Genomic DNA, 26942 nt, shown 5'->3' with positions numbered 1-26942 from the left:
TACAATTGCTGAAAGGTTAAAAAAAACTTGAGTCTAATTTAAAACATGTACCTGACTCAATTTACCCTTGATATGTTGGGAAAAATACATGTTTAAATCTGGAGATATGCGTAAAACGTCATTCGAAATTGTGGCTTAATGCATTCTCTGAAAATTATTTTGAGCAATTAGTTCATGAGCCCACTTATATAGTAAATGATTGTGAAGACACATTTGACTTCTTATCAGCAAACACAGATACTGAGCTAATAATGAGCATTAAAATAAGTTCAGGGATTAGTGAACACAGAATTGTCCCAAATCCTCCAAAAATAAACGAAAAATATGTACGTTCAAAAAAGCAGACAAAAATTCGCTTGACACCCTTCCTGAGAGACAATCTCCACTCCTCCCATATTAACAGTGTAATTCTAGACCAGACGTGGCTTGAATTCAGAGAAATAGTATCAGCAGCAATTGAGAGATTTATATCAAATAAATTATCAAATGACAGAACATGGTGCAGAAAACAAGTCAGAACACCGATCTTTCACAGAAGCTCGAAATTTAGTGTGGATTTCAGTGTGGGATACTAATAATAATTTCTACAATGAAATTTTGTCTCGAAACCTGGTAGAAAATCCAAAGAGATTCTGGTCATATTTAAAGTATGCTAGTGGCAAGACACAATCATTGCCTTCTCTGTGCAATAGCAGTGGGAATATATAGATGACAGTGCTGCTAAAGCAGAGTTACTGAACACGGCCTCCCGAAATTCCTTCACGAAAGTAGATGAAGTAAATATTTCAGAATTCGAATCAGGAGCAGCTGCCAACATGAGTAATTTAGAAGTAGAGATCCTCAGAGTAGTGAAGCTACTTAAATTACTTAATAAAAGCAAGTCCTCTGGCTCAATCTGTATACCAGTTATAAGGGGCATTCAAATGAAACCTGGTCACCAGTGTAAAGCAATGGTAATGATTTTAGTAACTCAAAAATGTAGTTATACACAACTCGCATACTCAAAAATAGTCGCCAAAACTGTTGGCACATGTATCCCATTGAGACACTAGCTGGTCGATTCTATCCTTGAAGAAGCTAGTAGGCTGCTGTCGGATCCAGGCCATAATGTTCTGAAAAGTAACTTAATAACCTTGTGGTAAAAAAAAGGACATCATGACCTTACCAGAACTGGTGTGCGTGGCCTTTGATTTCTTTGGAGGTGGTGAGGTCACATGTTTCCACTGCTTGCTTTCCGGTTCAAAATGGTGACACCATGTTTCGTCACCTGTGACAATATGCGACAGAAAACTGTATTCCTCCTCATGGTAACATTGTAGATGACTCAAAGACAGCATCATTCAAGTATTGTAGTGTTCAGTGGTCAGTTGGTGGGGAACCCACTGTGCACAGATTTTTCGAAAGTTCAAGTGTTGATGCATTATGGTGCTAATCCCCAGTAACCGATGGAACTCGTCCATGGTGATTATGCGGTTGTCCAAGACAAAATTATTCAGTTCCGCAGCCATTTCCGGTGTGATGACATGATGAATGTGTCCAGGACAATCATCGTCTTCCAGTGACTCGCGCCCCTCAAGGAATCATTTGCGTCATTCCACAACACTTGAATGACTCAGACGGTACCCACCATACACAGCCTTCATCCATCAGTACATTTCATGGCCTTGAACTTCCTCCACGGCCAAAAATCGAATCACTCCTCGTTGTTCCTGCTTACTCTCCTACATGTTCGGTAGCGGATGATAACTTGTGTGACCACCTTCTCTTTGGTGTGAAACCACACTGGCCCTATGCAACATCGAACAGTGCGCACGCGTCAGTCTCTCTACCACTAGATGGCGCCACCATACCCGCAGTTATGTCGTGCCACCTTACGTGTAAGGCAAAGGTAGATGCACTGACCATATATCATCCTTATCTATATAAACGATTTGGGAGACAATATGAGCACCTGTCTTAGGTTGTTTGCAGATGATGATGTCAGTTGTTATCTAGTAAAGTCATCAGAAGTTCAAAACAAATTGCAAAACGATTTAGAAAAGATATATATATGATGTGAAAATTGACATTTGACCCTAAATAATTAAAAGTTTGAGGTCATCCACATGAGTGCTAAAAGGAATCTGTTAAAACTTTGGTTACACGATACATCAATCAAATCTAAAGGCCATAAATTCAACTAAATATCTAGGAATCTAGGAACTACAGTTACATACAACTTAAATTTGAAAGAACACATGGAAAATGTAGTGGGGAAGGTGAATCAAAGACTACATTTTATTGGCAGAATACTTTGAAGATGCAACAGATATACTAAAGAGACAACCTACACTACGCTTGTCCATCATCTTTTTGGAGCACTGTTGCATGGACTGGGATCCTTACCAAAGGAAGTATACTGAGAAAGTTCAGAGAGGGGCCGTAAGTTTTGTTTTATTGAGAAATGAGCAGAGAGTGTCATGGGCATGCTACGGGATTTAGGGTGGACGTCATTAAATTGTTGTTGCGGCGGGATATTCTTGTAAAATTTCAATCACCAACTTTCTCTACCTAGTGTGAAAATATTTTGTTTATGATAACCTACATGGGGAGAAATGATCATAATAATAAAATAAGGGAAGTCAGAGCTCACACAGACTTTTCGAGAGTGGAATAATAGAGAATTATTGCAAAGGTGGTTCAATAAATTCTCTACCAGACACTTAAGTGTGATTTACAGAGTATCCATGTAATGTAGATGAACTGCCTCATAGTGAACATTTGATCCATGGTTGATCTTACTGTCAGAAAACCTGTCTGGTACTCTCCAACAATATCTGCAGCAAAAGGCTTCAGCTTTTCGAGAATTATTACTGATAACACTTTGTATGATATGCTTAGCAGAGAAATACCTCTGTAATTACTACAGTTCCTTTTACTGTTTTCTTTTTTGTGCCGGGGGGTAATGGTAGCTGACTTCCTCTCTTTTTCGAATCTCCTCCTTCCTCCATACTTCTCATATAAGATTGCGTATCTCGTACTGAAGTGTTCCACCACCTGCCTTCAACATCTCTGCCACTATCCTGTCTTTTCCTGGTGCCTTATTATTCTTCAATTTCTTGATTGCTCTATGTATGACCTGTTGAGTTACTTCAGTTTGTTCTCCTTCTATACCCTCTACAATTCTTCCTTCGGGGAATACATATTCAGCATTCAGCAAATGCTCAAGATATTTCCCCCACCTGTCCAGAAGCCTTTCCTGGTCCATTAGGCTGCGTTCACACCGCCGGCCGGGCCGAGCCGGGCTGACGCGTACTGGCTCGGCTCGTGCCTAGCCAGCTTAGGCCGACGAGTAGTGCATTCACATTGCGCGCCGCGCCGAGCCGGGACGGCGAAATGGGGGAAAATCCACTTCTCCGATTTTCATGTTTTAAAAATTCTTAGCGGTATATAAGACTTCGCCACATCGTTTTATGAACTTATTTTTTCCTTAAAAGCGTTATTTACGTCGTGAAAAAAGAAAAAGTCTACTTTTCGTTTCGCGTGATTTCTTAGTTTCGTAACGCTTCCCAACCGATTTTGAAGAAAGTATGCGGCTAAAGAATCTGATTTTTGTACACGTGGTAGTGCAACATCTTAGCTTCGTATTGAATCATTTATCTTTCCATATTTCTTAACAGTCATTGTGAAATGATGCTATTTGTCAACGTTGTGCACTTGATTTACAAATCTTGTAGTGAAAAAGTTATGTAGCGGTTAGCTTACTGTTAGATCCGTTTTAGACCATACATTGTTGGGAATGAAATGTAGATAAAAGTACCAAAAAGTTTTTGAAATGATAATGATACTGATATCTGTCTCTGGTCTCAAGTAATGCGAGCTATTCAGTGGCGTCAGTGCCGCGTCCGCAAGCCACGGAGTTCGCGCGGTTACAGCTTGGTTTAGTGTAGTCATATAATGCAGCACAGAAAAAAAAACTAATTACTAGTGATCAGCGCAGACCTAGTGCCGGTCCCTCTTATTATTTTAATGGTCTCATTCTCTAGATAAATCCAAATGTATAAGAATTTTTCCCTCGGCTACTGGACAATTCATCTGCTATGCTTTTATAATTGGCCACACGTTGCATCACAAAAGACAAACAATTATTTGTCATCAACATCCTACAATTAGTATGATGTACATTTTTACTTTGAGAGAAAAAATAATGGAGAGTTAATGAAACTACTGTAGATCGACACAGATGTGCGTTTCATTGTCCTTCATTGTTTTTTTTTTTTCTTCCTTGGCGGGCTGCGCTGCACTGTCAAGGTAATCCCCACTCTTTGGCTAAATGGCTGGCGGGAGGCCAAATAAATAAATTTAAAAAGATCTCCACCCTTCGACAGCTGACAAGCAAGTCAGTAGAAAACGCAGCTGCAGTCAACAGTTGCTCGCCTTTAGCTAGTCTGTGCTGTCGTGTAGAACAATGTCTTCACTCTTTTATTGGTATTGTTTTGACTCTTCAGTAACTCGTCAAGTTTTGAAGTACAGAAGAACTAGGAGGTTATGGGTTCATCCTATGAATAGCGACAGACATTTAGGAGAGTTTTTTTCTTTATATGAAGAACTTAAAAACTATCCTGAAAAATTTTATTCAAATTACAGAATGAATCATAATACATTTCAGTATGCGCTGCAGAACATTCAAGACAAAATTTCTAAACAGAACACAAATTTTCACAGAAGTATGACAGCAGAAGAAAAATTGTGTATAACGATAAGGTAAGATTCGTTAGTACACACTTTTTGGTTTGCAGTAGAACTTTGTACAGCATTCGCTACCTCCAGTTAATTGTAGTCATGCTTTTGTATTTTAAATTTCACAAACGCTAGCCTCTGAGGGGAAGAGAGTTTATGGGACTCCTGAGAATCATTAGGAAGTAATTAGCTTCGTCATTTTGGGTAATGTCTTGCTGTGCCTTCAACGAAGAATCACAGAAATACTCCTTCAGAATTTTCCAACTTTTTTCTTCTTTTTTATTCATGATGCAGCGCTTGGCAGTGGTGACGGTTCATCATGTGGAGCCACTGATGACCTCACAGAATTCTTTTCATTACCTTGTAAGATAGACAGATTGATAGGCGAAGAGTTTTGAGATAATGCCCTTTGACTCAGTGGTTCTATTTCCACTGATAAGGAACTGCCACAGCATGACTTTACAATGCATTATCATCTGGTAGGGACACATTTCCGTCCCTCAGTGATACTCATATCTGTCTCCGTTTACAAGTAAATGCGAACTATTCAGTGGCGGCAATGCCGCGATCGCTGGCAAGCTATTGTTGTAAATGCATGTAAATACGGTAGATTAAATAAATGAAATAAAAGTAATTTCGCATGTATCATCATCATAAACGTAATTTTTCCTCACTGATTGTGAAATGTGAGGTAACATCTTAAAATAAAAGACGTGTGCAGTCACACTTGTGAAGAAAGCAGAAGGGAGACGTGTGATGCATGTACTGCAGAAGCTGTAGTGCTGCTCCAAGGCTCGCGCCTGCGGTCGGCTTGCGCCGGCAATATTAAACACTCGGAATGTCGTCGGCTCGGCTCCGGGAGGCTCACGCCGTGTCGGCATGGCCCGGCCGCCAGTGTGAACACCGCAATTCAAAACCATGTGTTTGATATCGAAGCAGGCGGCGGCCCGGCCAGGCTCGGCTCGGCCGGCAGTGTGAACGCAGCCTTAGTGTATTTCCATCCTTATCATTAATAACTATTGCCTCATTTCTTTCACCATTACTCATCTGTTTTATCATCTGAACAGTTCAGTTTAACATTCTTATTTATTCCCTGAGGACCTTCCAACACTTTTAAATGATTATTCACTCACATTACATGCAATCAGTGAAACATTTGGCACTTTCATCACTTGCTCTCAATGGAAATAAAAGGTTTATTGATGTTTCAAAAATATGTTTGTTACACATTCTTTTCTAAACTAGACAAAACTTTGCGGGTAGTACTGTCAACTTTAATTTCACTATGTTAGTTTGGACATTTTAATCAATATTACTAAACATTCTTCTATTAGTTAAAAGAGTGAATTCAGATGGATATTATATAATAGCTCTTTGTGATGTGTGTGTGAAGTTAAACACATAAGTTAACAACAAGTGTAATCATTGAATAATTAAGCTATTCTATTTATACTCAGTAGGACTGATATTCAGTGGTGCGCCATACAATTATCCTGATGTAGGTGTTCCACAGTGTCTTCAGTTCTGAATACTGAAATTGTTCCTTCAGCACTTTGGCTGACTCCTTTCTCTGTCCTCCGCCTATAATATGAATTGTAATAGTGGAGTCTGAAGACACTGAACTTTCCGTTGAGGGGCGGAGGTTTGTCAGATTTTGGTTTTTCGCGGTTTCTTAACTTGCTTAAGACAAACTTTGTGGTAGAGGAAAAGGACAAAGTCAATTCTTATCTACTTTTCCAGTTTTTCGTATATCCCGGATGACCTTCTTGATGAAACATTACATCCTAATCAACCTTTGAATCCTCAACTTGCATGTGGTGTTATGCTATAATCTTTTGTGCACATTTTTAAGTATTGCCATTGATACTTTGTTTCTTATTTTGTGAATTTTTTTGGGTATGCCCTTCACACAACTGTCTTAAGTTTACGCTTTGACTCTGCAAAGGACACAACACCATTACATACACAATAATTTCATGAGACAGTCCTACTTTTGACAGATTTTTTGTCAGTAAAGTGCTCTGTGGTTCCAACGCTAATTAAAGTTACCCAGTTGAAAGAACACAGTTTATTACAGTTGAGTGATTTAAGCCAATATATGTTAGAATAATTGTTTTTAAAGTAATTGATGCAGTTTTATTATTTTGTTTCAGTTATCTCATATCTGGCGATGCTGATGGTAAATGCTATGTATGGGACTGGAAGACAACTAAACTGTACAAGAAGTGGAAGGCTCATGACAATGTTTGCATTGGTGTTCTGTGGCACCCACATGAGGCAAGCAAAGTTGTGACAGCTGGCTGGGATGGACTTATGAAGTATTGGGACTAAACTGCCTCATATTATCTGTTGAGTGCAGTGTTAAATAATGTGATTTAAGAGAGGAAAAAAACTCAGCATGAGATACAGTCATCCCTTTTCTTTTCCTTTTAAGACTTTTGTATAAAAGTGATCTATGTCATATCATTGACACTGTAGTTGCCCATATCTGTCAAGTTGCTGCTACATCAAGAAAAAAATGGTAATACTCAGACATAATGGACTCTCGAAGCATTGCTATAATGTAAAACTTGCCAGGTATAACACTCAATTAAATTTTATTCTTATCTGAACAACTGATGCTGAGCTGTGCAATGTTTGTTGACAGTATAATTGATACTGTTCAAGAATTTATTTAGTGTTAATATTTTTGTAAATAAATACTGAAAAGCTGTACAATTCTTCTGCCAACTGTGAACCATACAATAAATGTAAATGTCACTACTATGTAAAAACCCTTGATTGTGAGACAGATTGCATAATCAAAACCAAGATTTTGTGCAGTTGTTTCTCAGGTGGCAAGACAATAGTATTGTGTGTGACTATAAAGCCATCTTAGATGTAGTCTCCTAGAATTATGCCAGAGCATATAAATTGCCTTTTGGCACAAGATACGTTATGGTATTGAAGGTACACACTTTCTGCACTCTGGGTCTTGTCATTGTAGCAGGAAATAGTATCTCATATTAATGGGAAAGCAACTGAACAAAGGGAGATATCTCACACTAATGGGAAAGAAACTGAACAAAGGGAGAACATCAAATGTGACAAGCAGATGCTTTTTGCTTGTTCATGACTATGTTATTGCTGTTCCAAAAACTTTAAAGGAGATTTAAAAAATACTATTGATCACTCATTATGTGGTCATAGTGATTAATAGGCAGCACATGATGGTACTGACCCCTGAAAACAATATGAATAAAACACTTCCTACTGTTCTGCAAAATTATATTTATTTGGTCATGAATTGGCTTCGCTTCTTAGCCATCATCAGGTTACGACTGAATATTGCTAACACAAATAAAATGGCATGCAACTTATAAACAGATGTAACTTATATAGAAGATCCAAAAAAATGATAACAAGTAGTATGTTTACTTAGGATCACCTGTCTGCATTTTCAGCACAATGTAAAACTTCACATTCTGTATCATATAAGTGGTTTTTAAGTTAAAAGATGATTGTTGAGTGTTGGCTCTTTCCTCAATTCAGTACATTGCAACTGAGTGACTTTCAAGAATTAAACTCTCGACATTACAAAAACTCGTATTTTGCAACTACAAAGAATTCATAATGACTTAGCAACTCGTAGAGAACACACATGGTGAAGGTTTAATTATAGATATAATTTTTTTTAAATATGCGCAGGAGCAACATGGATGAGTTTGCTAAAGACATTGCATCAGTATGTCATGTTAGCTACTTCTTATTTCCTGGAACCCTGCAAAGATCATCTCTGGTGCATCTACCACTAATTCACCGGGCTTCATGTCAAAGGCACCTCCATTTCATTTTCATTATAGTCATTATTATGTCTTTCACTCTAATGTGTTTCCTGATTTATTCATTTATTTTCCTGCCATTAGTAATTTACAGAGAGCATCCCTCCTTGGTTACTGAGGCAAACCTCAGCTTTTGATTGGTTGTCACATTCAAATCTCATGTGTCAGTGTGGTAGGTTACATTCGACTGTAAATTTTCTTGTTCACACACACTAGCAACCTGATTCTGAAAACCCTATTCAGTAAAATACTAAAAGTACTCCATGCCACTTTTATATAGTTGTGATGGTATCTGCAAGACATATTACACCACTAAAACTTCTGTAATGTTTGTATGTATTGTACTATATGTTTGTATGTATTGTACTATAGTGCTTATTGTGTTAATTTTTTATGTTTATTCCTTTGCTGTACATTCAGTTAAAACTTCAACTACACTTGGGTTCAAATGTACCCCAGTTACACATACGCCTTCTTATTTTGCTGTGTCCAGGATCTGACAAGATACGCTGCTGCAAAAGACAAACTCATTCAATCTTCTACTCTCTTGCAAACAAATATTTTGCTGTTAAATTCTCACCGAAAAGTGTCTACTGCTTATTATGGTAAAGTGACCATCTTTTGCAGACCACTGATTCATGTTGCTTTTCTTCATATATAACCTAGAATTTTCTCCCTGCCATTGCAAGTTACAACAAAATAATGTTTTAATATAGATGACACTTCTGTTTTTTGTATTGTGTATAAAATCTCTGGTTCAGAAAGTGAAATTTATTGGAGAGAGTTTGTAAGATATGGAAATCTGTCTGCTATTATGGAGGGTCAAAATTGAACAGCCAGTCGCCGTAGTGGAATCAGTGTGGCCCAGACCACTCAGAAATCTTGATTCGAACTATCCAAATTTACTGGAGTGTCAGGACCAATTATAAATAACTGGCTGAAATATTTTTAATGAAAAGAGAAATTCATAAAACATGCAGCTGCTGTATGCTAACCCCACCTTTTCAATGAGGAACTTGGATTCCCTCGCAGTACCTCAGTATGCAGTCATATCATGAGCATCAGCTCCTAAAGACTTTGTTTTTGCCATGTGAAAACCCTTGAATGCAGTGAACTGGGTATGCAAAATGAGGAATAACATCCTCCCTCAAACAGTGCAGATATATTCATATGTAACTGGCTTTTAGTTCTGAACAAAATTTCATTGGTGTAATGAAGCAATATCTGTGTGTTGAAACCTTCCTGTAGCTATTTTAGACACACAAAACAACTACTGCTTAAAGAGTGCCTTTGACAGTTTTGGATTGAGTTGTTACGAGTCATGCTCTTTTACCATTAAATGGAAAACTATTTTCTTGCTATGCATCTCTAAGTGTTATTAAGAGGTTAATCAGCTACAGAAGTTAATGAGCTACTGATTTGTGGAAAGTGCAAGAGACACTTAGTGATGTTCAACATTACACATAAGGAATATTAGTGACTTAATTGCTGTGTTCTCTTTTTATATAAGAAACAGTGTTTGGACTTTCCCTGCTTTGAAAATGAGACAAGTTTTCACTGTCCATCCATAGTTAGAAACTTCTGGTGTAGGTGGGTATTGTGTATAATTTAAATGATGTCGAGTCCATCCCTGCATTCTCACTAGTTGAGACTACTACTTAACTAATAAATGTGGTAATATAACTAGCAGTGGAGGTAGAGATAGATGTAACAACAAAATTATAATTTGTAACTTTTTGTATTAAATTAAGTTCATCATACTGGTGCACATCAGGTATTTACAGAATACTTGTTTAAAATAACAGCTCATTCTTCTTCAATCTCATTTTAAAGCTCACATAAAGCACCACTGACATATTTTGAAATCTGTAACAGTACATAAATTAAACATCACTATAATTTGACCTTTAATGGAACACTACTCCTCTATAAATAAATTTCCATTCAGGCACTTTGTGTGTACAATACAGAAGCCAGCCTCAGAGAACTGTAAAATTGTAAGTATGAAATTCAGTCATTTAGGAACCTGTTTTTGCAGTAATAAAATGCAGTCTTGATACATAAGCTTTTGGACACTTAGTTTTTGAAGACTGCAGTATAATTTATATTGCAATCAGATCTTTGGCACAGACCAGATGCTATATGCAAGTCATTTACTTTTCAAACACATTTTCTGTACTTATTTGATGATGCCACAATAAGTACATTGCAACTGTATTTCATGCTAACAATATAATAAATACTATAACTGTGAAAGACATCTTAGTAGTAAACTTTTTTAATAATATAACATCTTTTTCCTAGGACATAGAATCTCTGCATTACTGCAGATATCTCTCTGCTTAAACATCAGACTAGATAGTTAATTGGTCTCACTGCAGTTTCATGGAAATGGTTAGCAACACATTTTAATAAATATTTTCTATTCTGCAGTAGATCTGCATCTGCAGTGCCATTAATCTGACTAGCTCTGTACTAATGCAAAAATAACACACACTCACTGTATATCAGTACAGAAATGACATTAAGTTTTACAGATACTGCATCCAAACCAATTGTGCTCTGAGAATTAATGACAATAGATTTTCTTTTAGAATGATACTAAATGGTTTTACACTCAACTGCAGCAGATTCAAGTTACCAACTTTGGATAAACAAGTGCCATAACTCATGGCTCCCTCCTTAAGTGGGTTTTGCACAAACCCATGAACATGTGTAACATACATCAAATCTATCATTGGTATACTCTATACTACGGTACTTATATTGCAAGTGATTCTGTAGTAATGACATCTAATGATTGATTGACAACTGGAATTTGTAACCCCAGAAACACAAATTTGAGAGCATATTACATAATTTGTAAGTTATGTAGTTAAATGACTACAAATAGCTTTTGACAGGGTAACAGCAAGTAACAGAAGTTCCGAAAACAAAGAAGAAAGTGCATGGACTTTGTGTCAGGTACAGCTTGAATTTAATGTACATGACTACTTGTAGGGCACTGATCTCTACATCCGAGATCTTACTTTATTCTCCTACAATAAATGACTGTAGTACTGTATTAAAAGTTTTGTTCTTACACTTTTAAGTTACCATGTTTTCACACACATTTATATCATGTGTGCTCATGTTCAAGTAACTCTTCGAAATGGCACATCTTGAGGTATGTACGAGATTTCTTCGAAATCAGTTTTCCTTTCACATTTGGCAAGCACGTAAAAAAATGATCACAGCCATCAGATAATGTAAATACGTAAAATTAATAACTTTCGACGGCAATTAATCGTCACGTAGAACTCTCGGAGGTGCTAGGGCGCGCACTGGCATGTGCAGTCTTCACGTGTCCCAGCATTTTGTCACTGCGCCCGAATGTCTTGGGACAGTGGGGGCACGTGTAGGGCTTTTCTCCGGAGTGAATCTTGCGGTGGCGTAGCAAATTGCTAGTATGTGAGAAACGTTTGTTGCACACGGGGCAGGCATAAGGCCGTTCGCCCGTATGCGTACGCCGGTGTTTCTTGAGGTCACCGGCGTGGTTGAAGGATTTGCTGCAGAAGTCGCAGATGAGGCCCTTCTTGTGCGTCGTGCCCTGCAGCGGACTCGACACGGGCACCTTCTGCTCGTCTTCGACAGTGGAGCTGGGTTGCGGGGGCGGCGTCTGCGCGGCCTGGCTCAAAGGGCTACTCGATGGAGCACTGTCGCTCTCCTCCAGCGTGTCTTCCAGGGGCAGGCTGCCGTAGCGACTCAGCGTGCATTTCACGCACTTGCAGAGTCTCAGGTGTCCCACATGTTTGTTATCCGCTCTCGAACTTATGTCCAGATTTGCGGGAAACCATGGCTTGCTCTTCTCTGGCCGCTCGTCCATAACCATTGGTTCCAATAGCTTCACGTCTGCTGTATCAGCGTAATACATGCCGTCCTGAAAGGAAACAAAATTCGAAAACTACAATTAAACGCTCAATTCCTTAGTAGCAACAAAAATGCGTGTGTAAACACTTATGCGTGCATATGAGCGTTTGCGTACACACTCATATATAGTGTGTTTGTAGACGAATAATTTATCTTACAGTCTGGAATGATTTTCGGTTGAATAAATAAAAAAGTTTTTGAAGACAGCCACAATTCTCACTTGTTATTTTTTATTTACCGATTTCGCTCTTCAAATGTAGAAGAGCATAATCGGAATATTCAGTTTAACATAAGTTTAACTACTATAGTACAGACAATTCAATGTTCAGTGCTCTCAGCCAACTTTAAACTGTGTATTTTGATGATGATTTTGTTCACGTGAAGAGCGAAGCCGGTAAATAAAAAATACTAAGCGCAACTTGTTACTGTTTTCAAAAACTTAGTTTTAACAGTCGCTTCCCCTGTGGGCAATCCCTACTCTTGCAGAATAAATGCACTATAATATTTATTTTTATAGGAACACGGATCATGAAACACTGCTGCCACTTTCGCTAAGACGACAAAATACTGATACATTTTACGATCATTTAACTGGCTGGTATGGAAATTACAACTGCAGTTGTCAAACTAGTTCGATTACGGAACATTTACGAAAATTCTGAACCTTTGTGTAATCTCATATGTATCGCGATCATTGCAAGCCCAAGGTTGCTGTAGTGTTTAAAAAATAAAAACGTGCTTTCTAATGTCTGATTAGTCTATTTATATTATTTTACGCAGCTTTGTTAAATATTTTGTCTTTCAGATTACTTTTTTCGCGGAATTCTGAGAATTTTTGAATTACAGCAGTTAGAATGTATCGGACATCAGAATTAGACATATTAGCTTTATAAAAGTGTTTGTCTAACTTTGAGTTTACTATTGTTTGAATCATTTGTCGCTTATTACAAAGATATTGTTTAGTGTGATGCTCTAATACGTTCACAAATTAAGCGCAACTGGAATTACAGTACATGAGGCTTCTCGTGACCACAGAAAATGTAACTATAGTTCAGATGTTAGAAACGAATAGCCAACAATCAGGAAACAAAGCAAACGGAGATATGTTCACTAAAAAAATTATACAGAATATTGTTAAAACTGCATGACACATTTATGATCTCAATGAACGCAATGTCAGTTACTATTCCAAGTCCCGCGGTTGACGGAAAGTGATTGGAATCATTTGTGTGGACAAAGTTATGAAAACTTACGTTAAATAAATATGAACGGATGCAACTAAGCTATATGTATTTCAAAACATCATACTCACTTCAGGCGTGGCACATGTTGTTGGGTTGACGCTGTATTGGATCCGTTGGTTTCGGAACTGGTTTTCTGCGATAAAATGGTCTTGCATAAACTCGTAACACACTTCCAATCTTGCTACACACTTCCAGCACAATGAAGTTGGTAGATCGTCACTGGTAGAAACCTAAGTAAGAAGAGAAGAGTTGATTTTGAAAATGAACTGACAATGCTACCAGGGTGCAAACAATAAGTTAGCAATATCTCAAAAACACTGCAGAAACGCGTTGCTATCTCTACAGGCATATACGTTTCCCCATGACACAAAAATAATTATGAAACATCACTGAGACAGCTTTCTTGCAATACGTTAAAAAACTGTCACAATTTAATGCCAGCAAAGCGCACTTCGTTACTTCATTAATACAGATATTGGTGAAGCACAAGTAGGATGTCTAGCACTGATCAAGATGCGATTCCGACTAAAACAAATTATTAGCGTAGCACTGCGTTTTATTCCACTTTCAAACGAGCGCCAAATACATCGCGGTACTTTCATTTGCCGCTGTGAAGCTACAGCAGTCAGACACACGACTACTTACTGTTATACGAAGGCAGAACTGTAGTTTAAGGATCAGCTGCCGGCATCTCCCTTCCTCACTGAAGATTGATATTAAATCGTCGTGCTTGCGAGCGCACACACGGCAACAGTTCACCGTCATCCAAGCCATGCTTTCCCTCGACTGAGCCAGCGAATAGAGGCGCTCCTTGTATAGGTGGAGGGGGACCCGCTGGTACCAACATTGAAACACACAAACGCCCTAGCGCGCCTTATCTACGCTTCGTTATCGAGCCGCATATCTACGCTTGCGTGATTCATGATTAACAGATAAGCTGTTTGAAACACTCCTTGCGCAAGTTAGACCAATTATGTGCATGTAATTATTAATGTTAATGACTTTGAAATAACGTGTACAATCGAGTTAAGATGGTACGAGGGAGGCGGGGCCAGCGTCGTATTTTTCCTGCAGAACCAGCGTAAGGAATTCCCCAGTCGGGAGTCCCCTGCGGTATTCCCTTATCATTTCCGACCTCTTAGGAAGCGGTAATTACCTTCTGCATTTACGATGGATGTGTGGCATCAAGGCAGGTTAGTTCCGGAAAGAAAAGTACCTTTCGTTCTAGAAAGATAGATCCGGTCGTAGCGATCTATTAAACGTGAGGGACAGCAATTACCTCGTCAGAACCTAATGAAAGGAAGGGAATTACAAGAAATAATTTAAAAAAAAACGAATATTTCTCGAAAATCGCTGTTGCATGCTTCTATTCGGTCTGTCTTGTGAGATTTCAGAGGAGATTTGTTCCCCCGGTTTGTGCTTAAAATAAACACATCCTGGAAGAAACTTTGACAGCTGTTGTAATAACTGCCGCATATAAAATGAGATCTTGGCTTTGCATGGTATGTGTTTCAAAACCTATGAAATACGCATATTTGTGCCGAGGAAATTATTTTGGCCTCGTTTTCTTGCACCTTTATTATTTTCTGTACCAGTATGATGTGTGCAATACACTACAGGTAGTAAATCTATCCTTACTGGCGACACAAGTGAATACGTTTTCGTGTAATACACTATTCGCAGTGTCGGTAAGCATTGCACTCTGAAAACTTGACGATATTATTTAAAGTGAGGAAATCACGAATAATTTATTCTAGAAATTTTTGTAAAATCTTTACAAATTTTTCCTCGATCTTGATATCAAACAGGAGTCTAACAGTGGAAGGAGGGGGGGGGGGGGTCTCCAATTTTTTCTGTCGATTATTTTGTGTTGAAGGATTGTTTAAATTCCTATCCTGTACATTGTGCAGTCAAGAAGAACTTTGTTATAGCTGGTAGCAAATTTAGTGGCGGCCTTAGTTATCTTTTGTAAGTGTACAATGTATTTAGAGTATTAACAATACAGTAATTAAAAACAAACGTTGTCTGCTAATTTCATTGGGATAAATGCAGAGGACACATTTAAAACATATTCGTATGCTCGAGGCAAGAATTTAATCTACAGCTACCGTATTTTACGAGACTAGATACAGTTAAGACGTTGTACATAGAAAACTCTCGGTTGCCAGCATCAATATTTTCTCAGATTTTGTATCTCACTTTTATATTTTGAAAGTAGTAAAGATGTTCATTATGGTTCAAGTTCCGGAGATTTGTTTACAAGTCCCATTGTGAACGGTTTGTACTTTGTTTACTCTTTTATTGATTGTGAAGTAACCTAATTTGTAAGTGTATGATATGTCACGAAACAGAGTTACTGGAGAATTATGGTACTCCTGCAGGGTTTGCATGAAGGGAATGATGGAAATTTTTGCTCAGCTTGTTGGCAAATGATTTCATCCATAGGAGTTTAAGATATGGTCAACCGGACTTGACTCGCAATGTAATGTGTCATTGGGAAATCACGCCGTCGCAGAAGTCATCTGCAAACGAGACGCACTTTCGCGCAGGCCGTTTAGTCACGATTCGGCGACTGGGACTCGGCTGACATGGAGTCCCTGCAGCAGGTGAGGGCTCCCCCACTCGGACACACGAGGCGTGCCTGATTCACTCCTGACGCAGTGGAAATGCTGTGACGTCTTCTGGCCGCTGGGGATTCCTGCCTGGCGCCAGGCTCGGCTGCGCGGTAGCATGGAACACTGAACTCTCCAGGGTCGCCGCGTCGACAGTGCGCATGCGCGGGACTCGCTACGCCACCTGGCGTTAGCGGGCACACACTCACACGAGGTTGCGAGCGCCACAGGTGCGGCAGTCGGTGCTCAGCACTCGGTGGAGTGTGGGCTTTCGATTCTCGAGAACCTGAGGGAATCGAATGACTGTACGAGAATGATTGTAAGCACAGCCTAAAGGCGTTTGTCCAATAACAATTTCTGCAAGCACTTGCTGAGGTATTTACATTAGAATAAACTGGCGCAAGTTTACTTCTGCAGGTTAATTTGAGGAACTTGCCGCAAGTACTTGAGTTGCGTCCCGAGATAGGCTGAAAACGGAGCAGCTGCCTCCGTTGATGGATTTATTATTAAAGAATAAAAACTCACCAAGTTCGAGTAGGACTCACGCATTGAGGGTTCCGTACGAACTTAATTACGTATATAGATAGTCCATCCATTCTGCAAATCGAGAATCTCACCCATTTTTGCCTAATCGACATTTATACTGGCAAGATCTCAGTCCCACGGATTCCAAGATTTTAGATAATATTTTAATTCCAATTATATAAATGTGGCGTAAATTTATGCAGCAAGCAGACGACGTTTATCATTATATTCAGCAGTTCTGCATTCAGGCTGACTGAGTCGCAATCGCAAAACTCAAACATCAAATGGCACGTTTCGGAATTTATCCATCATCAGATATCCGGGAGCGATTAGTGCGCGTAGATATGGTGTTTTAGGTTGTACGTGAAACAAAGATTCGCAAACGTTCAAATAACTTGCCTTATATTTGACTTTTACCATTGCGATGCCTTAATGCAGAATTACTGATGGTTTTACTTTCCAGTTTGACGTCACATAACAAATGACAAAAGAATTTTTCTACGTCTAATGTAATTGCAAATTAATGGTTTTCGGATTTCTTTTTTTCGTTTACTTGTACTGTGAAACCTTGCTTCTTGACATATTTCATGATTCTAAGCCAACTGTAGGCATTGATGACTGAGTTGACGAGTGCCAAAATATGTGAACTAAATGGCCATAGCTTTTGGATTAGAAACTTACTTTTATTGCACAGCCAAGGGCCTACAGACCTTGATATGTGACATAAATTTCAACTTGATGCGTTCTAAGCGTTCCTGAGAAAAAGGGGTCTTAACAGAACGGACGAACAGTCGGATAAGAAGTGACAAAAAAAATTTCTCATGGGATATAATTAAAGATTTACAGTTTTCGGTCTTATTTCTTTGGTTATCCAATGAAATCTTCCTTTTTGCCAAATTTCGTGGTTCTAGGCCAACGGGAAGAACTCTATAGGTTTTGATGGGTGAGTTTGCGAGTAAAACAGGTGACACAAATGACGATATCTCTTGATTGCATTAACTTAGAGGCTAAGAAGTAGAAGATTTTACACAGCCAAGGGACTATAGACCTCGGTACGTGACATAAATTTCAAATTACCACGTCAACCCGTTCCAGAGAAAAGTGGTTTTTAACAGTCGGACAGACAGACAACGAAGCGATCCTATTTTACCGATAGAGGCACGGGACCCTAAAAATCGTTACGAAGAACAAAATTAAGAAGAAAAAAAGAGACGTTTTAATGAAAAATAGATGCAGAGACATAGATATTTTACTTATCAAGAACAACTTTTAAGTGAAATACAGAGGATTTCGCTCAGATTAAAAACTTTCTGAGAACGTCGCATGCTAGTTTCGAACATCTCTTATTACAGTACAATCAAATATTCGAAAAGGGGACACAAAAATGCGGCAAGCTACACTGCCAAGAGATGGCCTTTTAATTATTCTTCGAGTTTTCTAGAGAGTGTTTATTACTTTTGTTACAAATGTAAAGCATTTATGTTTATGCTAACATTAAAAAACCAACTATAATTTGAAGACGTCTGTACTGACATTCTACTTCTCTTATGGGCAAAACAAAGTAATCTGTAAATTAATTTCGCACATCGTTAGCTGTGGTGGCCGGCTATACACGTTTAGTGGCTCCGGGGATACATTTCTTTGTACCGTTCTCCGTTTGTAAAATGGAAACTTTCACGACTGCAAATGTCACAATTAATAAAATGTTCCTGGCTGTAATGCCGTATTTCACATTTAAACCCAAAGTTTCATCCCTATCTGCGGACGATATTTTCGAGGGCGATCGTAGCTTCTTTGAATGTCCGATTCACGTCCTGGCTAGCTACTGACTGCAGCAAAATTCCGTTTCCGCGCAATGGCGTGACGTCACATGTTTTGAATACCCGAGCACAGTTGGCCGTTGTCGATTGCCGTTGTCGATTGCCGACGTCCGCTGAAGATATGTACCAGCCTTCCACCATGGGATGACAGTAACAGCGGACAACGGCATAATAGCCCGGAACATTTTATTTACTGTGATTCTCCTGTTTTTCTCTGACATTTTCCTACCGCTGCTGAACACGCAAAACTTCTATAGGTTTCAGAAAGACTTCCAGTAACTGGCACGTCCGGCAAGTTCTCGCAGCAAGGTGCAAGAAACTACTCCCACTAGCTTGTGGAAGATGCCTTTGCAAGTCAATGAAACTTGCGGAATTCGACTTGCTGGGGGTGTTTCCGCGTCAAATAATTTTCGCGGAAGTTTATTTGCTAGCTAGGGGCACCATTAGGGTGGTTCTTCTTCTTCGAATTTGATTTTTTTTCTTTCTCCTACCTTCTACTTTAGTTCCATTGAACAAAGCTCTGTCCTAGGCCATTGAATTGGGAAAAAAGGAAAAAAAGATCACATAAAATCATCATTTACTTTTTATCTCAAAACTATTAAGTTATACTGAAGCAGCTGTGCTCAACATAATTATTAAATTTGTTGTATTGATTTTAATGAAATCAATCGATAACACTACTACATAAAATGTTTGTGAAGAAAAATATCATGAGGAATCAAATATTTATTTTACTAATCCTTATTCTTTGATGTAGTCTCTTTTTTATGCTAGGATACAAACTGAATGAAGCGCATGCAGCTTGCGTTTCTCGTTTTTTTTTTTTTTTTTTTTTTTTTTTTTGCATATAACTTATTGTAGCGTTCCTTGAGCTAGATACCTCTTTCTGCTGGATCATTTACAACTGTCGGTTTATTAATTAGATGCCGAGCGTTGACGAAATCTTTATTTTCATATTACTGTGGAGGATCTATCTTAAAGAATTCGACACTGAAGTCAAATCATGTTAAAAATAGTCTTGTCTCATCAGGAACAAATTCTTCTTCATCTTCTTCTTCACTTCAAGGAGAAGGTTTATAGCCTGTCCCGTCTTCACAAAAGCCGCCTTTTCCTTGGTCTTCCTGCGTCTCTCTTTCCTTTGGGTTGTACTCTGTTACATGTCTGAATATTCTTCCCTCCCCAGTTCTTTCAGTATGCTTCTTCCATTTTATTATCCCATATTCTGTTTTTTCATTTAAGCATTATATATTTAATTCTTTCCTTATTTCAGATTTCTTTATTTGACGTCTCCGTGTACATCCTTTTACCGTCGTTAAAAATTTCATTTCAGTTGACTGTATCCTTTTTGGCTCTTTCTTAGTTATTTTCCTGGTCTCACCCACTTCCATACGTGAGCATAGATGTTCCCACGACGTTGGAGAATTTCGTCTTTGTGACTTTCCTGGTTTTACTGGCTAATGTTCTATGCTGTGGTTCTTCCTTCGCGATTCCATTTCACAATCACATACTTGGGCAGCTTTAGAGACGTTGAAATATTCCCGAGAGATATATTAATCAGGTGACAGTCGATTCCCTTCTGATAACACAATACTCCCCGTCTTCTTTTAAATTGGTGGATCCTCCTCTCGTAATATCTAGTGTTCAATTCCGCATTACGTTGGTGTGTCCGGATACTTTTGATCAAATAGTGTACGTCGAGATGAAAATGTTAGCTGAAAGTAGCAAGAGATGGAAGTTGGAATTCAACTAGACGGAAGAGTGACGACATAAAACAGTTTGCAGAGCCATTAGTGTGAGCAGTCGTTTTCATTCAGCCGTCGAGGAAAACGATGGCAGATGTTTCACTCAGATCTTTCTCAACAAGCATTTCCCTGTTGGCGGTCATTACTCTCTCACGCTGGCAGCCACATCTATACACAGCTACGCCGCCATACTATGTCCGGTGCCCCTCTATGACGTGAAACGAGTACCGTTGTTTCAGCGTCTCATTCATGACGATTGGCGTATCTTATTGATAACACCACTTTCCGCTTTCGCAACAAAACAAGAAGATACCCCTTTCGGTTAATTCTGGTCTAGCCTTATTAACGGTTTCCCTGAATCATTACAGGATAACTTAGATGTGATAGCCGCGCGGGATTAGCCGAGCGGTCTCGGAGCTGCAGTCATGGACTGTGCGGCTGGTCCCGGCGGAGGTTCGAGTCCTCCCTCGGGCATGGGTGTGTGTGTGTGTGTGTGTGTGTGTTTGTCCTTAGGATAATTTAGGTTAAGTGGTGTGTAAGCTTAGGGACTGATAACCTTAGCAGTTAAGTCCCATGAGATTTCACAAACATTTGATTTTTTTAGATGCGATATACAAGGTGAACATTAATAAAACCTGTAACACCCCACCCATCACTTATCTGGTTTTGGTGTGTGTTCACCCCAGCTAATTGACTAACAGATCAACAGAGAGAGCAAAACTGCCGCAATATCAGATAACGCAAAGAAAGAAATAAGGCCTTGTGACCGCTGATTTTAACTTCGGTGACAGTGTTGACATTAATTGATTCAGAATTGATCACTTTTAACTAAAAAGGGGTGCACATTGATGTTATATTCAGCTATTGAACACCAGATGCAAATGTTGAACATAAAATTAATTAAGAAAGTGACTTGGGATTTCAACTACTTGATTGAAAACAGATGCAGTCGATTATCACAAATTTATTTTAACTCCCGACCTTGAATCATTACATTACATGACTCTCCTATCAGGCAGTGATAATAAATTGCGTTTACGTGGAGTAAAGCGCGATAAATCAAAACTAATTCCTATCGACTGACCCAGGCGTAATGCGAAGTGCGAGAAGAATTCCCCAATACATGGCCCATGAAACCCTCGTGGAAACTTTGCCGACGTGATCCAAGGGAGTCCAAGAGATGAATACACTAAACAGAATCAGAAGGATGTAGGTTGCAGTAGGTACTGGGAGATGAAGAGGCTTGCGCAGGATAAAGTAGCATGGAGAGCTGCGTCAAACCAGTCTCTGGACTGAAGACCACAACTACAATACTTTCTTAGCTAAAAATCAGTCACGCCTGTCAGACTAGGGTTTATGAAGATAAGATGAGACTAATTACAGTGTGCACGAAGACATTCCCGTGCTCCATACACGATTGGTACAGGAAAAAACCTTGATGTGTGGTACGATACTAAGTACCCCCTATGATGCGCTTCACAATGGTTTACAGAGTACAGGGTTATTACAAATGATTGAAGCGATTTCACAGCTCTACAATAACTTTATTATTTGAGATATTTTCACAATGCTTTGCACACACATACAAAAACTCAAAAAGTTTTTTTAGGTATTCACAAATGTTCGATATGTGCCCCTTTAGTGATTTGGCAGACATCAAGCCGATAGTAAAGTTCCTCCCACACTCGGCGCAGCATGTCCCCATCAATGAGTTCGAAAGCATCGTTGATGCGAGCTCGCAGTTCTGGCACGTTTCTTGGTAGAGGAGGTTTAAACACTGAATCTTTCACATAACCCCACAGAAAGAAATCGCATGGGGTTAAGTCGGGAGAGCGTGGAGGCCATGACATGAATTGCTGATCATGATCTCCACCACGACCGATCCATCGGTTTTCCAGTCTCCTGTTTAAGAAATGCCGAACATCATGATGGAAGTGCGGTGGAGCACCTTCCTGTTGAAAGATGAAGTCGGCGCTGTCGGTCTCCAGTTGTGGCACGAGCCAATTTTCCAGCATGTCCAGATACACGTGTCCTTTAACGTTTTTTTTTTTTTTTGCAGAAGAAAAAGGGGCCGTAAACTTTAAACCGTGAGATTGCACAAAACACGTTCACTTTTGGTGAAATGCGAATTTGCTGCACGAATGCGTGAGGATTCTCTACCGCCCAGATTCGCACATTGTGTCTGTTCACTTCACCATTAAGAAAAAATGTTGCTTCATCACTGAAAACAAGTTTCGCACTGAACGCATCCTCTTCCATGAGCTGTTGCAACCGTGCCGAAAATTCAAAGCGTTTGACTTTGTCATCGGGTGTCAGGGCTTGTAGCAATTGTAAACGGTAAGGCTTCTGCTTTAGCCTTTTCCGTAAGATTTTCCAAACCGTCGGCTGTGGTACTTTTAGCTCCCTGCTTGCTTTATTCGTCGACTTCCGCGGGCTTCGCGTGAAACTTGCCCGCACGCGTTCAACCGTTTCTTCGCTCACTGCAGGCCGATCCGTTGATTTCCCCTTACAGAGGTATCCAGAAGCTTTAAACTGCGCATACCATCGCCGAATGGAGTTAGCAGTTGGTGGATCTTTGTTGAACTTTGTCCTGAAGTGTCGTTGCACTGTTATGACTGACTGATGTGAGTGCATTTCAAGCACGACATACGCTTTCTCGGCTCCTGTCGCCATTTTGTCTCACTACGCTCTCGGGCGCTCTGGCGGCAGAAACTTGAAGTGCGGCTTCAGCCGAACAAACCTGTATGAGTTTTTCTACGTATCTGTAGTGTGTCGTGACCATATGTCAATGAATGGAGCTACAGTGAATTTATGACATCGCTTTAATCATTTGTAATAGCCCTGTATGTGTGTACAGTTATACTGAGGCGTCAAAAGTGACGGGATAGCGATAGACACACATACAGATGGCGGTAGTATCGCATACACAAAGTATGAAAGAGTAGTGCATTGGCGGAGCTGTCATCTGTACTTTTCTGATTCATGTGAAAAAGTTTGCGATGTGATTATGGCCGCACGACGGGAATTAACAGACTTTGAACGTGGAACGGTTGCTCAAGGTAGACGCGTGGGACATTCCATTTCGGCAATCATTAGGGAATTCAATATTCCGAGATTCACAGTTTCAAGAGTGTGCCAAAGTACAGTCATTACCTCTCACAATGGACAACGCAGAGGCCGACGGCGTTTACTTGACCACCGAGAGCAGCCACGTTCACGTAGAGTTGTCAGTGCTAACAGACAGGCAACACGGCGTGAAATAAGCGCAGAAATCAATGTGGGACGTGCGATGAACGTATTCGCTTGGAGAGTGCGGCGAAAGTTGGCGTTTATGGACTATGGCAGCAGACGACCGACGCGAGTGCCTTCGCTAACAGCACGACATCGCCTGCATCGCCTCTCCTGGGCTTGTGACCGTATAGGTTGGACGCTAGACGACTGGGAAACCGTCACCTGGTCAGATGAGTCCTGATTTCAGTTGCTCCTGCGAAATCTCATTCTGGAAACATCCCCCAGGCTGCGGCTAAGCCATGTCTCCGCAATATCGTTTCTTTCAGCAGTGCTAGTTCTGCAAGGTTCGCAGGAGAGCTTCTGTAAAGTTTGGAAGAAGTAAAGCTGTGAGGACGGGGCGTGAGTCGTGCTTGGGTAGCTCAGTTGGTAGAGCACTTGCCCGCGAAAGGCAAAGGTCCCGAGTTCGAGTCTCGGTCCGGCACACAGTTTTAATCTGCCAGGAAGTTTCATATCAGCGCACACTCTGCTGCGGAGTGAAAATCTCATTCTAGAGTGTACATTATCTGATCAAATGTACCCGGACGCCATCTAGTGGACATTAATATGGCGTGTGCCCACTCTCCGCCTATATCATGGCTCGACTTCTTCATGGGACACTTTCAATGAGGCATCTGACTGTCTGGCAAGGAGTGGCAGACCAGTTTTCCTAAAGAGCCGAAACCAGGGAAGGTAGTGGTGTTGGACACATGTTCTAACTCTTCCCAAAGACGTTCCGTCGGGTTCCGATTGGAAATCTGAGCAGGTCAGTTCAGTTCAGGAATGTTGTTATCCACAAACCAATGCTTCACGGGTGTTACTTTATGCCAGAGTGCATTCTAATGCTAATAAAAACAATCATCGCCTCTGAACTGTTCCTTTACTGTACAAAGTGCTGTAACATGTGTTCTTTTCCTTTTGCCTTTAGCGTTTTCGTAGGCACAACATGGGGGCCACATTGAGACCACAAAAACACTCCCTTATCGTAACACAACCTACTCATTACTTCACTGTTGGCAACACACATGATGGTAGATAACGTTCTACAGTCATACGCCAAACCTAAGCTCTTCAACCAGACTGACACTGGGTACAGTGCGCTTTATCACTTCGAATCACTCGCTTCCATTCATCACCAGTCTAGCGGCGTCGCTTAGCACCGACTATAGGAACGTGTGGCTCATGAGGAGCTGATTAACCATTGTAACCCATTCTCTTTAACTCCCGGCGCACAATTAATTGCGCTAACTGGACTCATGCTAGCGCTTTGGAACCCACAATTGATCCCTTCCGCTGATTTCATGCGTGTTTTTCTTTCTTTTGTTTTGTTTTGCTGCTCTCAGTCGTTAAGTGAAGGCCGACGGCCACTGTGTTGGTCGCAGTGAGAGGTAATGCCTGAAATTTAGTATTCTCAGCACTCTCTTGACACTGTGGATCTCAGAATATTAAATTCCCTAACGATTTCTGATATGGAATGTCCCAGGCATCTAGCTCAAACTACCATTCTGCATTAAAAGTCTGTTAACTCCCGACGTGCGGCTGTAGTCACCTATCGAGCCTTTCCATATGAGTCATCCAAGTAGAAATGACAGCTCTGTTTTTTTTCTTTATTCTGATTTCATTCCCCTGCCTCATATGGGCAGGGGAGGGCTGTCAGCGCTCATCAGCCGAGTGACATGACAGCTAATACGAGAAGAAAATGTTATATATAAAGGCGATAAAAAGGGAGGACATAAAACAGAGTAAGGGGAGATAATTGAGGTAAAAATACACTGAAATGGAGACGTTCATGGGGGGACAATTAAAAAAGTCAACATAAAGTTAAAAAACACAGTTGACGATTTGTATAACGCAAAAAAGACACTGAAGTCACATGCACAGGTTAAAAGTTGGCCACAGTATCAAAAACACTCCAGAACAACACACTTTAAACCCACTTGGAGCACACACGATGAAGAATAAAACTGCCAGGTGGGACCTGCCGAGGGGGAGGCCAGAGAAGATGGAAAAGGAGGGGACAGCAAGGGGCAGGACGGGAGGGGGCGGTATGAAAAGAGTAGGGGCGTCAGCAGGTGCACCAAGAGGCAGGAGACAGGTGGGGCAAGAGATGAAGAGGGAAGACAAGGCAGGAGGGAGCGCAGAGACACTGAAGGGGAGCACAGGAGAGGGAGGGGGTGTAGGAGGGGAAAGCCTCTCAGGAGAAGGGAGGGGGAGGAGAGGGAGCCCTGAGGAGGAGGCAGGAGGAAGGTGGGGTTGGAGTTGGTAGGAAGGGTAGATGTCAGGGCGAAGCTCATCATCCGAGAGGGGTAGATGGTGGAAGGTGCATTGGGAAAGGAGGTGGAGGGTGTGGAGATGGAGAGAGAGTGGGACACAACGGTAAAGGCTGGGGGTGGAGAGGAAGGGAGACACCAGGGGGTGAGGGGGATCAAGGTGGCGGAAAATATATAGGGTGCAGATGTGTTCAAGGAAAAGGAGAAGGTGGGGGAAGGGAATGAGGTCGTAAAGGATGTGCGTGGGGGACGGAAGGTGGATGAGGAGGGCAAGTGCGAGTGCATGGCATTTGAGGATTTGGAGGGCTTTATAGAATCTGGGAGGGGCGGAAATCCAAGCAACGCTGGCATAACAAAGGATGGGGCAGATCAAAGATTTGTAGGTGTGAAGGAAGGATGGTGGAAGGATGGACAGCTCCGTCAATGCACTACCCTTTTATACCTTGTGTACATGATACTACAGCCATCTGCATATGTGCATATTGCTATCCCGTGACCTTAGTCACCTCAGTGTGTACAGACTACTCAGAGAACCAGGTGGGAACAGGATACGCTTTTCAGGATTCTCATGAGCAGGTAGTACTTATATACAAGCTGTCAAAGTAAGATAACAATAATGACGGCAGAGCTTATGGCGATCTTGGAAACCCTCAAGTACTGTCATACGGCACCGGAGGGAACTATTATCACATTCTCGAGTTAAATCTGTACTCGCGCATCTCAAATATTTTCATCAAAGGTACAAAACCGTCCGATAGTCTACAAGATAATAGCATATCTAAACCAAATGGAAAGAAATGGTTGCAGTGTTCCCATATATTCGAGTAAGGTGCACAACAACGTACTTGGGAGAAGTGACTGATGATTTCTTTTGCTAAGGAAGCGATGGTCTCACGTATAGAAGAGAGATGACTATACACACTTTCCTGCGGAGGACTCTAAAAGAGTGGGACATAGAATGGCAAGCTTCTAAGACAACTAAATCGAAACATTACGCTCGAATAACACCAGTA

At 40.5% G+C, this 26942-nt stretch overlaps 2 protein-coding genes across 3 annotated transcripts in view; one reads left to right on the top strand and one right to left on the bottom strand.

The window, feature by feature from the left end:
• The window catches only part of LOC124776389 (pre-mRNA-processing factor 17), a 65420-nt gene extending 57935 nt beyond the window's left edge, over positions 1–7485 (top strand). For both annotated transcript variants that reach the window (XM_047251359.1, XM_047251360.1), the window contains exon 10: positions 6873–7485. In XM_047251359.1, coding sequence (XP_047107315.1) covers positions 6873–7050 — 178 coding nt within the window. In that variant the 3' untranslated portion in view covers positions 7051–7485. The remainder of the gene's footprint in view (positions 1–6872) is intronic.
• Positions 7486–10301: 2816 nt separating this feature from the next.
• Positions 10302–14469, bottom strand: LOC124776877 (zinc finger protein 479-like). The gene is made up of 3 exons (XM_047252059.1): positions 14339–14469; positions 13762–13923; positions 10302–12459 (listed from the first exon to the last, which is right to left on the bottom strand). The coding sequence occupies exons 1-3, from the start codon at positions 14465–14467 to the stop codon at positions 11830–11832; spliced, it is 921 nt and encodes a 306-aa protein (XP_047108015.1). The 5' UTR covers positions 14468–14469; the 3' UTR covers positions 10302–11829.
• Positions 14470–26942: the final 12473 nt, after the last annotated feature.

This window comes from Schistocerca piceifrons, chromosome 2 (genome assembly GCF_021461385.2).
Source record: "Schistocerca piceifrons isolate TAMUIC-IGC-003096 chromosome 2, iqSchPice1.1, whole genome shotgun sequence".
Taxonomy (NCBI): domain Eukaryota; kingdom Metazoa; phylum Arthropoda; class Insecta; order Orthoptera; family Acrididae; genus Schistocerca; species Schistocerca piceifrons.
The sequence above is the reverse complement of the archived record's forward strand: the minus strand, read 5'-3'. Positions and strand labels throughout refer to the sequence as shown.